Source organism: Neovison vison, chromosome 7 (genome assembly GCF_020171115.1).
Source record: "Neovison vison isolate M4711 chromosome 7, ASM_NN_V1, whole genome shotgun sequence".
Classification (NCBI taxonomy): Eukaryota; Metazoa; Chordata; class Mammalia; order Carnivora; family Mustelidae; genus Neogale; species Neogale vison.
This window is the reverse complement of record NC_058097.1, coordinates 35752381-35764820: the sequence shown is the minus strand read 5'-3', so window position 1 is coordinate 35764820 and position 12440 is coordinate 35752381. Positions and strand designations below refer to the sequence as shown.

The 12440-nt window shown below is 37.7% G+C and overlaps 1 protein-coding gene across 1 annotated transcript in view; it reads right to left on the bottom strand.

Annotated features, from left to right (window-relative positions):
• VPS35 (VPS35 retromer complex component) overlaps positions 1-12337 on the bottom strand; it is a 28107-nt gene extending 15770 nt beyond the window's left edge. The window contains exons 1-6 of the mRNA XM_044256222.1: positions 12253-12337; positions 6044-6142; positions 4691-4787; positions 3555-3678; positions 2788-2970; positions 893-1106 (exon numbers count right to left, since the gene is read on the bottom strand). Coding sequence (XP_044112157.1) covers positions 893-1106; positions 2788-2970; positions 3555-3678; positions 4691-4787; positions 6044-6142; positions 12253-12255 — 720 coding nt within the window. The 5' untranslated portion in view covers positions 12256-12337. The remainder of the gene's footprint in view (positions 1-892; positions 1107-2787; positions 2971-3554; positions 3679-4690; positions 4788-6043; positions 6143-12252) is intronic.
• Between the last annotated feature and the right edge of the window lie 103 nt (positions 12338-12440).

Sequence of the window (12440 nt, the reverse complement as noted above, 5' to 3'; positions counted from 1 at the left end):
AATCTTTGCCTAATCTAACATTATAAAGATATACTTTGTATTTTTTTCCTAAAAGTTTATAGTTTTAGGTTTTATATTTAGGTCTGTGATCCATTTTTTGAATTTTTCTGTATGGTAGGAGAACAGGTCATAGTTCAAGGGTCTTGTTTGCACACAGATGTCTAATTTTTCCAGAAACATTTGCTGAGAAGGTTAAGATTACACTTTTATCAAAAGTAACATACTATATGTATGTGAACCTAGTTTGGACTATCTTTTCCAGGGCTGACAAATCCAGTTCAATGTCTGCTTTTGTAACTGACTCCCATATTGTCTGTTACTGCTTTTCACTACAGCTGTTTACAGAGTTTACATAGTAGTTGCAGACAAAATCAAACATTTTTCTTTATAGGAAGAGTCCTTTATAGGAAGAGTTTGTCAATCTCTGCTTAACTCCCCCCCCACTGATCACATTCTTTTTTTTTTATTTATTTAACAGACAGAGACTACAAGCAGGCAGAGAGGCAGGCAGAGAGAGGGGGAGGCAGGCTCCCTGCTGAGCAGAGAGCGCGATGCGGGGCTTGATCCTAGGACCCTGGGATCATGATCTGAGCCGAAGGCAGAGGCTTTAACCCACTGAGCCACCCACGTCCCCCCCAATATCACATGCTTAATGCAGCTTTAGAGTAAATCTGGAGTAAAATACAGTCAATCTCAATTTAAGAAAAATTGGTATCTTAATAAAATATTGAGTCTTCCAATCCACAAACTGAAAATATATCTTTAAATTTACTTGTCTTTAATTTTAAAGTGGTTTTCAATGTAATATTATTTAATAAAAATATTTTAATTTTAAAAATCAGACTTCAATTTATATCTCATAGGAAAAGGTGACAAGTAAAAGGATATACACCTGTTTGTAACGTTCCACATTCACACCTTCCAACTGACTGAGGCGCACCAAATTTGTTCCCACCAAAATTCTCAGTTCTTGTCTTTCTCGTTCTCTTTTCTCTCTATCTCGGCTATGTCCCTGATGTTGCATTCGCACCCAGAGCTTGTTCATCTCTGCAAAGTTAAGTAGTACAAAATCCATGGAATCACTTATGTCGCCAGTTGTTTCTTCACTGCAAAGAGAGAGTTGAAACAATCTTTACATACACTATTTACACTAGAGCACCATCTTACTGTTTCTGTTCACCTTTGTGCGTTTCATTCTTGTCTCTTTAATACACCGATATTTCATAGAAGAAACTTTAAAATTCACTGGCTTAGTGTTCAATTTCAAGGGAAAGAGACTCAAGAGAAAAAAGATACCAGGGAAAGGACACAGAACAAGTGTAAAAGAACAAAAAACTTTCCCCCGTTCCCTATCCTAGGTCAACTTGTTCTCACAGCAATACATTAATTCAGAAAGCCTTTTAAAAAAATGACACTTAAAATGTACTGCTAACTAAATCTTTTTTTAAAAGATTTTATTTATTTATTTGACGAGAGAGAGAAGAGAGAGCGCACACTCGCGTGTGCACAAGCAGTGGGGAGGAAGGGCTGATGCAAAGGGACAAGCAGACTCCGTGGTGAGCACAGAGCCGGATGTGGGACTCAATACCAGGACCCTGGGATCATGACCTGAGCAGAAGGCAAACGCTTAACCTCTGAGCCACTCATGTGCCCAACTACATCATTTTACTGTTGAACATTTTATGTTTTCAATTGGAATATAAGCTTTGAGAGGGAAGAAACCATGTATTTCCTGCTTATTTTTCATCTCCTAGGATAGGGAACATAGTTTTCAAAAATTTGTAATGATTGCCTAATTAAATGCTTAGGATCTGCAGTCAAATCGTAATAAAACAAAGAACCTCACCATCTTCTCACATTGTTAAATTTTTACCTTTTCTATACCATTTAACTTTACATGCATGGTAAATTTTTGTATTTTTTCTCTTAAAAAGGAACTGATACAGAAATACTAAAAACTACTGAACTGTACACCTTAGAAATAAATGAATAAACGAACTTAAAGAAGGAGTGCCTGACTGGCTCAGTCACTAGGACATGGGACTCTTGATCTCAGGGTCCTAGGTTCGAGCCCCATGATGGATGTAGAGATCACTTAAAAAAAAAATTTTTTTTAAATAAATAAACTTAAACAAAAGGAATTAAGTTACTCTATCTAGGAACTCTGCACATAAAGAGTTCACCTAGTTGGTTGCAGACCAGCTAGCTGACCATCCACCCCTATGTGAAATACAAGTGCAATGGACGTGGATACTGGAACACTGGTCACACCAGAGACAGGGCTCTTATTCTGAAAGGCTTTTGCTTTTTCTGTTTTGGAGTTAATATGTAATTTGTGTATAGAGATAATTTAAACCACTTATATCCAGGGTATCTAGCAGTCCATAAATGAAAAAAACTGGTAAGACACATTCAAGAAACAACATGAAAATTAGCTAGTTCAGAGAGTAAGTTAAGGATATGTCACTATTCATCACAAATACAACTTCAAAATATAACCCATTTTAAAAAATCAAATCTTCAAAGAATACTTAATGTAATGGAAAAATGCTCTCATAAAATTATGTTTAATGAAAAAAGCAGGTTCTAATAATCTACAATTTTTAAAAGAGCACATTTTGCATCCTACCCCATATGCTGAAGAAAATATCTACATGAAATGCTACGTAAGTACCGGCTGTGGGTGGGAGAAATATTGATTTTTTTTTCTCCATACACTTTTCTATTCTTCTTATATATTCTACAACAAGAAGTATAACAACTAAATCAAAAGAGAAAATCACTTACTCTGTTGGCTCTCCTTCATCAGGCAAGATGTTTCTGGTACACTGAAGAAGATAGTTCCGAAGAAATAAACCTCTCAAAGGATGCTGCACACCCCGACACATTTCTACCAGGTCTTTCAAAATATCTTTCCTGGACTGAGGAAATGACTTGACATATACAACTCCAACTGTGATCAACAGATAACTAGGGGAATTATAAGAGAATATCTGATTAAAATATTAATAAATAAATAAATACTCAAGTCAAGAATTTGATTATGTCTAAACATACTGAATCCAAACATATTAAGCAAGACAGGGACCAGGTTTTCTTCTGCACAATGAAAAAATACCTAATTTAAAACATAACCACTCCCACTCACTGACCCTCCCCCAATCTATGTATGTATTTACATGCAAATTATATACATATATATTTATATACATATACAAATATATATGTACATACAAGTATATAAATATGTACACAAATACATATATACATACATAAGTATCATCATCACCTTTAAACATACTAGTAAGAGATGTCACATTAATTTCTCTAGTAGTCAAGGCATTAAACAAAATAGTATGTGTACTTTTTCTATTTCCAAAATTCCTCAATTATTCATATAAAAAGTAAAATTAATTATACCTTAAAACCTTTAAAGAAAACCCAGAATACCTACCAAAAAGTTACTCTCAACTTGTTAAGAAATTAAAGAATCTTAAAATTGGTTTTTAAAAATCAAAGTGGAAAATGCAGATATCCGATTCTCAATTACTTACAGCCTTGGGATAATGTTTCCAGCATACTGTACAAGTTCATAAAGATCTGCCACTTTTCTTCCTTTAGCAAATTCATCTGTCAGGTAGACTTCCAAGTAGTGTAATTCATCAGAAATAGCCATATCTTTTAATTATAATTAAGGACGCAAATAAAGCTAAGCCAACCTAGGCAATACTCTGAAACTTTTTGGAGTCATTACACTATTGGGTAGGTATCTTAAATGTTAGTCCTTTAAGAGAACATGTTTAAATGAAGAAAGAATTTCATTTAGGCTTTCCTTATTTTAAAATAAGTGTTTTTATTCACTTACATGCAGAATTTAAGAAACAAAACAAATGAGCAAAGAGAAAAAAAAAAGAGAAACAAACCAAGAAAGAAACTCTTAACTATAGAGAACAAACTGATGGGAGGGGAGGTCAGCAGGGGATGGATGAAATAGGTAATGGGGAATAAGGAGGGCATTTGTGATGAGCACCAGGTGATCCAAATAAAAAAACTTAAAAAACAAATAAATGGAATAAAATAAAATGCTTAAAAAACTGATTAAGGGTTTTTAAAGATGTCCAGTAAAGCGAAGCAGTAAAAATAAGGATTACCCATCAGACTACTAGAGGGTTGTTGGGTTTTTCTAAGATTTTATTTATGTATTTGACACAGTGAGACAGTAAGACAGGCAGAAGGAGCGGGAGAAGCAGGCTTCCTGCTGAGCAGGGAGCTAGATGCAGAGCTTGATCACAGGACCCTAGGATCATGACCTGAGGCGAAGAGAAACACTTATGGACTGAGCCACCCAGGTGCCCCAACAAGAGGGTTCTGAAATGGCAAATCACTGAATTCATTTTCATTTTGGAGTTCTGCATGACAAATATCTAAGCATTAAAGAACCAACTGCCTAAAAGCCTCAATATCCTTCATGAAGGGAATAAAAATTAAAACATAGTAACAAAGAAGCTTAAACATAGAAAAACGGTTTCTGTTATTAAGTTTTTCTTTCTCATAAAACTTACATAGAGGAGTACTATTTGGTTTAGACAATGAAAAATAATGTAACAGCAGAAAAACACAAGAAGAAATAAAATATGGCCTCATCAAGAAAAAAGTATGATCAAAATGGTCTTCAACATTCAAAAGATACAAAGTTCATAGTAGCTCTTTGGTGATAACATAGAAGTCCGGAGTTCACCAAGCATATTAGAAGCATGTTTCAGAGCATCCATAAGCTTGTTTTTGTCCTACAGAAATACCAAGAGAATTGATGGGAATGTTTAATTTAAGTAAACATTTAACTTGGATTTGTTACACAGTATATAGCACTTAAATTATTTTAATCACAAAACAATCAGGTTTAGTTTCACCTTGACTTCTCTATAAAGAAAAAGATTCAAGGTTCCTCATCCAGACTGCAAAGCTTAGCAAGTCTTATGTAACTAGGACTATAAACTTCCTGGTTTAACTCTAATCTTTTAAATCTCTAGTGACTATAAAAGTAACTCCATTAATTCACACTTACCTGCAATCAAGGCAGCTGGCATATTAATTCTTTTAAAGCAAGCTACTATCCTGACAATGGCTTTGTCATAGGTAAAGACTCCTCAGAGTTGTCTGAATTGACCATCCCTGTCTCTAAGTATGCTTTCCTCCTCACAATGCCCATGTGTCCCACTGAACACATATCTGAAGACAATGCCTTTAAATACAGGAAACAATATTCATACTCAGAAAGAGACAGAAACAAGCAATAACCAAGTTCCATACCCACTCATTTTCTCCATTCCAAGACATTTTTTTGCAAGGAAAAAAATACAATACATATAATTGGTTAAAACAGCATATTACAAAGCTTTAGAAATTGTGAGACATTTTACAAAGGTTAAGATATCATCATCAGAGCAACTTATAACTTGAAGTACCAGCCTATTTGGTTCTATTTCTTAAATTTTAATGCAGGGATTCTATAGTTTCTACACAGATTACTTCCTACCCTGTCTTTTAGAATATGACAACACAGAAATTGGTGTAAGTATAATTTTCAAGCCAGTTGCTGTAATATATATATATATATATATTCAGGATGGAAACAACAGACTTCAAGATAGAAAAAAGCCAAAAAATCCAAAATGAAGGCATTTAAATACATTCATTCAACAAATATTAGGGGCTCATTATATGTCAAGTACTTCTCAGGTTTGAGGTATAGAAGCAATGACACTAGTAACTGAATCAGATAATTGGTATGTTGATAAAAGGTAGGGTCTCTTGTCCTCGGGGAGCTTCCATTCTGGTAGGGAAGACAGACATTCCCAAATCATAAATGCAAATGCAAGTAAACAGGGCTCTGTGCTGGAACTATTCCATGCAGTGCTTGAAGGAGGTGAGATGCAAGATGTATGCCAGAAGACACTGAAGATTACATTTAGTAGAGCACTGGTGCTATACAACCTTACAAAACATACAGATTGTATTTTGCCTCCCATATTGACATTCTTACCAGGCATCTCTTCATCTGGAATGACTGGACCTTCACAGCCTGTATGGCTTCATCCAAGAGCTTTTCCTGCTCATCCTGAGGTGACTGCTGTGTTGTAGGCTGAAAAATAAAAAAATACTCCCAACTAATGTCTCATTAGCACTCTCTTCTAAAATAATCCGTTATTTCTGTACTTCTAGATATAGCCCTTCTCCAAGGCTTTCATAAAAGGCACATTCCAGTTCCAGATCTCAAACCCGTTTATTTATTTTTGATGATTATTGAACGAGAGCTATACCCAGTCACCCAAGTTAATAGCATAATAATCCTGAAGGGAACAGTAACATGTAGAGAATCTCTACTCTCTCAGAAACTGATCAACATTCTTGTAGCAGGTTGGCCTCAAAAAACATGTGGTGTTAGTGTGAATCCAACAACAATCCTTATGATAGGTATAGTTTATCCAAATTTCTAAATGCCTCTTTTTTCTCTATACTACTTTTCAGCTGCATTTTAGTCTAGTCTTAGATCAAGAAACCAATTTATGAAACACTACATTTCTAAGGCAATATGTAACAAGACACTAAAGAACTTAGAAATAAAATCACTGAAATTATTAATAGTGACTGATAGTAGAAAACCATTAAGGCATACTCTCCTCAAGTACCTACCTTATCACTTCAAACTGAGAAATCTACAGCTATAATGGACAAAACATATCTTGATATTCTTCTCTTTGTTATCAGCGAGACACCACTTGCAAAATTAATTAGATCTTCTGGTCAAACAGAATTAACCACTTGACCCTTTACATGTATAAACACTGTTTACACCTCTACTGCAGCATGCATTATATTGTAATTATAAATGATAGCCATTTCGATATCCTTGGGACCCAACACATTGCCTGACACATAACAGCTGCTTCATAAACGTTCACTGTATGAACGAATGAGCTGGTTTTAGAATGTTTAGGTCATATATTTAATTTTTAAAATGCCTAAAGAATTAACAGGTAAGAGTATCTGGGTGGCTTAATCAGTTAAGTATCTACCTTTGCCTCAGGTCATGATCTCAGGGTCCTGGGATCGAGCCCTGCAACAGGTTCCCTGCTCAGCAGGGAGTCCACTTCTCTCTGCCCCTCCCCCCACTCATTCATTCTCTCTCTCTCTCTCTCTCTCAAATACATAAAATCTTAAAAAAAAAAAAGAATCAACAGATGAATGGTTAAGTTGTGGTATACACATATATATAAATACATATACCGGAATATTATTCAATCATAAAAAGGAACGAAGTAGTGATATATGTGACATGAATGAAACTAAAAAACATTATGCTAAGTGAAAGAAACCAGACACAAAAGACCATGTATTGTATGAGTCCATATGAAATATCCAGAATATGCAAATCATCCACAGAAACAGAAAACAGATTTTGGTTCCCAGAAGAGAGAGTGGGGTAATAACTACTTAATGAGTACAGGTTTTCCTCTGGAAGTGATAAAAATGTTTTGGAATTGGACAGAAATGGTGGTTGTATAACACTGCAAAAGTACTAAATGCCACTGAATTGCTCACTTTTAAATGGTAAATCTTGGGGTACCTGGGTAGCTCGGTTGGTTGAGCAGCCAGCTCTTGATATCAGTTCAGGTCAGGATATCAGTGTCCTGGGATAGGACTCATGGTATCAGAGTCCTGGGATAAGGCCCTGAGTTGGGCTTCATGCTCAGCAGAAGTCTGCTTGAGCAGTCTCTCTGGCTCTGCCCCTCCCCCCACTGGTTCTGAACCCCTTCTAAAATAAGTAAATAAATCTTAAATGATTAAAGGTAAAATGCCTCTTACACAATGAGATGGAAAGGAAAAAGGCAAAGAATTACATATAAACATAAAAGTTAAACCTGTTCAATCATCTAAGACAATCAAAACAGCACTGAATTTGAGATTAACAAAAAACACACAAAACCCATTTTTTAATTAGAATCACTTATAAAAATGGAAAACTTTTTCTTCACCTAATTTTGGAAAAAGAAATAACATTAGTAATATGAAATTCCAAGTATCTTTATTTTTTTTCCTACAGCAAATCTAATAACCTGTGCTTCCTTGTGACCACCCTTCTTCCCAAGCATATACGAACTTCAAAGAAAAAGTTATGTCATTTAAACTAATCTTAAAGGGAATCTTCATTTACATAGCAGAACTATTAGTGTAAAATATTGGTCTTTGAGGCAAAGACAACACCAGCATCTGAGGATTCTGACTTAATGAAATTCACTAGCCATCCTGGGCTAGTCCTCTGAGAACTTCAGTGACACCAAGCTATGGTTTGGATTTCTTCAGCTCTTTATCTCTAGATGCAAAAGATTTAACAATTATTAGAATCAATGGATTTCATTAAGTTCAGATGACCAACTTAGAGATAAATATTGATACATCAGGAAATTTTTACACTTTGTCATTGTGGTAAAATAACATAATTTGCCATTTTAATCATTTTTAAATGTGCAGTTCAGTGGCACTAGGTACATTCACATTGTTGTATGGTCATCACCACCACTCATCTCCAGTATCCTTTCATCGTTCTCAAAGGAAACTCTGTACCCATAAAACAACAACCTGCCATTCTCTACTGCTACCCCAGGCAACCACCATTTTACTTTGTCTAGGAATCGGACTTCTCTAGGTACCTCACGTAAGTAGAATCACACACTTTTGTGTCTGGACATTTCAACTTAGCACAATGTCTTCAAGGTTCATCCATGTTGTACCATTTGTCAGAATTCCCTTTCTTTTTTTAGGGCTAAATAATAGTCTATCGTATCTATTTACCATGTTTTGTTTATCTATTCTTCTACTGATGGGAAACTTGGGTTGCTTCCACTTTCTGGCTATTGCGTAGAATAACATTAATATAGCAAATAAAACTGTGATTACAAAGATACTAAAAAGAGATGCCTGGGAGGCTCAGTCACTTAAGCATCTGCCTTCAGCACAGGTCATGATCCCACGACCCTGGGACTGAGTCCAACATCCAGCTCCTTGCTCAGTAGGGAGCCTACTTCTCCCCCTCTGCCTGCTGCTACCCCTGCTTGTGCTCTCTCTCCCTCCCTCTCTGGCAAATAAATAAATAACATCTAAAAAACAAAAACAAAACAAAGAGACTACAAACAATTCTAAAAATATTTGTATAGAATCCAATAGATTCTCTGATCTATAAACAAAACTGTAGCAAAATTCTATTTTGTATCAACTGGGTTTAAAATAGAAACAAATACAAAATATAGAAAATTACAGCCTTATTACAAGGTAAGCTATAAATGAAGAACTAAAGCTGTAATAAATGTATTTTTAGATATTACTCCCAAGACAATGTAGTTATTATATAAATGTAGCCATTATGTGGCCATTTTAAGAGAGTGTCTTGATGCCTTTCCTGGGAAGTGTCACATAGAATAAGAACAGTAAGAACTGTTACGAGCATGCTTTCATTAAACACAAGCCAGGTAATCCATGTCTCCTAACTTATGGAAGTAGTCCTCCATCTACAAATGACTTTGTATTTATCAGTTACATGGCTAAGAGAAAAATGGAAACACTAAAGAACCAAGATCAAATTAACGTTTTAATTAGGCTAACATTAGCCTGAGACCCAGGTCAAAGAGCCCCCCCCCCCAAGTTCATATAATTGTAAAGTTCAGAGAAAGTAATCCATCATAGATCACTTATAAAACCACTTATTCAAACAACATGCATTCGTTTCCTCTTCTACTAAACAGGGCAATAAGAGTACTTATATTACTATTATGAGGAATAAATAAGATGACCCAGAGCTCAGGACATGCTTAGTAATATGCACTTTGTAAGTGTTACCATTATTATTATACACCCTTATATATAAGCAATTACCTCCACCCATCCTAGCAACTTAGTTGCTGATCCATCTCTTCACTGATACGCTGCAGCTGTAATCTAATAACACAATTATATCAACTATAAAACAAAAATAAACAACCTCACAAAGATACAGTATTTCAACACATTTAATGAAAGTACTATTTTTAAAATTATAAGGCACAAAATTACAATTGAAGTAGGGAGCATTAAGGATGATGAGGGCTTGGGAACTTCAAAATACAATCTGAACACAAAACGGGCTCCAACTTCATTTACCAATACATTTCCCCAGGAATTCTATGGTACACACCATGAATATTTACTTCTCCCAGCTTCATCTCCAGGCAACACTTTTTCTTCTCCACCTGGAGAATTTTTTTCTTTTTAAAATTTTATTTACTGACAGGTGCCTCCTTAGCGCAGTAGGCAGAGCGTCAGTCTCATAAAATTTTATTTATTTATTTGAGAGAGAGAGAATGCACACACAAGCAAGGGTAGGGGAAGAGGGACAAGTAGACTCCCCATTGAGCAGGAAGCCCAACTCAGGGCTCAATCCCAGGACCCCTGGATCATGAGGTGGGTCAAAGGCAGATGCTTACCCGACTGAGCCAGCCAGGCACCCCTCCACCTGAAGAATTTCTGCTTGCCTTCCTCACTGTATCAGTTCACATGTTACTTTCTGCAGTCTTTTTCAAGCCCCCTGTGCAGAACTCTCTCCCTCCATGACCCCAAAACACTGAACTGACAGTGCTAATAAAGCAATCCTCAGACTGTATTAAGTTCCACAAGCATATCTCCCTCCATAGACTCTTAAGCTATTTGACAGCAAGAACTATGTTTGTTTCCAGTGACCAGCACAGTCCGTGATATTAGAAGGCATACAAGATGTTTGATGAATTGGATCCCAGAATATTAGGACTGGGAAGGGCCAAAGAAGCCAACAGTTGTTTTCAGATGCAAAAGTGAGACTCACAGAAGACTGAATGACCTGCCCAAGTCACAGAAACAGTGACTGTGACAAGACCGATAATCAAGTTTCCTTTCTCAAAAATGTTCATGAGGACAGGACTGCTCATTGCTCCAAATTAATTCATCCAGCACAGAACAGGTGTATGGCAGATCAGTTAAGTGCTTTCCGTTATAAAATACTGCAAATATCAATTCATAAATGTAGAGCAACAGACAAAACCTAGTTAAATTTTTACATTGTCCTTGTATCACTTCCCAGTCGTAAAAATTCTGAGAAATAAAATCATCCTGTATGGCAATATAGTATATGAAGTAATACATGTCAAATATTTAATTCTACTTTCTGGCATTAACACACCTAAAGTGAAGCCTGTTTCCAGACTTACAGATTTATAGAAGTGAATAAGGAGATAATTAAAACTGCCATACAGTACACCAACATTCAAAAACATTACTTATACACTGCAGACTATGTCAAAAGCCAACGAAATGCAAGTGACAACTGCCTTTGTGGAAACTCGGCAGGCACATGGATTCACATTTTGAGGAAGTTCAAGTTTACAGGCCAACAGCCACACCACGATTTGCTGCCATCACGAAGAGGCACTAAAAGAACGAATGCCTACTTCAAGCAAATAAAATACCTGGATTTCATCAATGGGGAGACAAATAAGAGAACCAGGGTGTCCAATGAACAAATATTAAAGGAAACAAAGTCTGCTTTCTCTCTGTCAGAATTCATGGATATCAAATAGCCTAAGTACTTCCAGGAAATTCACATAAGCGAGTCCTTAGAATTCGCTGACAAACACCGCTATGGAAGGGGACTATGAGGCCGAAAAAGACCAGGGCACCATTTGGACCCTCCAGCAGGTATTTCTTGCACAAGAAAAGGGCGTGGGGCCAATAGAGCACTATCAAGCACAAAGGTGGAAACGCACGCTGACGAGAGAGCAACCCGTGGGCGGGTCCCGACGCCACCCCGAGTCTCAGGCCCTCCGCACGCCCCCGGACCCAGCCTGACTCTCAGACCCGTCCCCTCAAGGCGCGGCGGTGGCCGACTCCACTCACAGGCGGCGGCAGGCCTCCACCGACTTCAACGCCTACAGGCCGAGACACCCCCTCAGAAAGGCCATCCCATTCCTGGGCAACCGCCGCGATCAGGAGCCGCCGCCCACCCCGATCTCGGATCAGCCCGCCTGCGGCCTTCCCCGGCCTGTCCTCAACCCGCAGGCCAAGCCCGGCTGGTCTTAGTCCCGATTGGGCCTCGGGGCACCAACTCCACCCGCAAGGCTCCAGGACGGTGGCAGAGCGCAAGGGTTGGGAGAAGGGTCGGCCCAGGACCCGCAGCACCTCAACACTCACCATGGCGACTCCCCTAAGCCTGCAGCAAGCAGCACCCACCCCGCGCGGAGCCTCCCGCGGTCAGGTGACGCTGCGGCCTCTTCAAACCCCGCCCTCCTTAGCCCCGCCCTCGGAACCCGCTGGGGGCTCTTCGATTGGCCTGCTTCTAGGAACTCAAGTCTCGCGTGTTTATTGGCTCTTGCCACTTA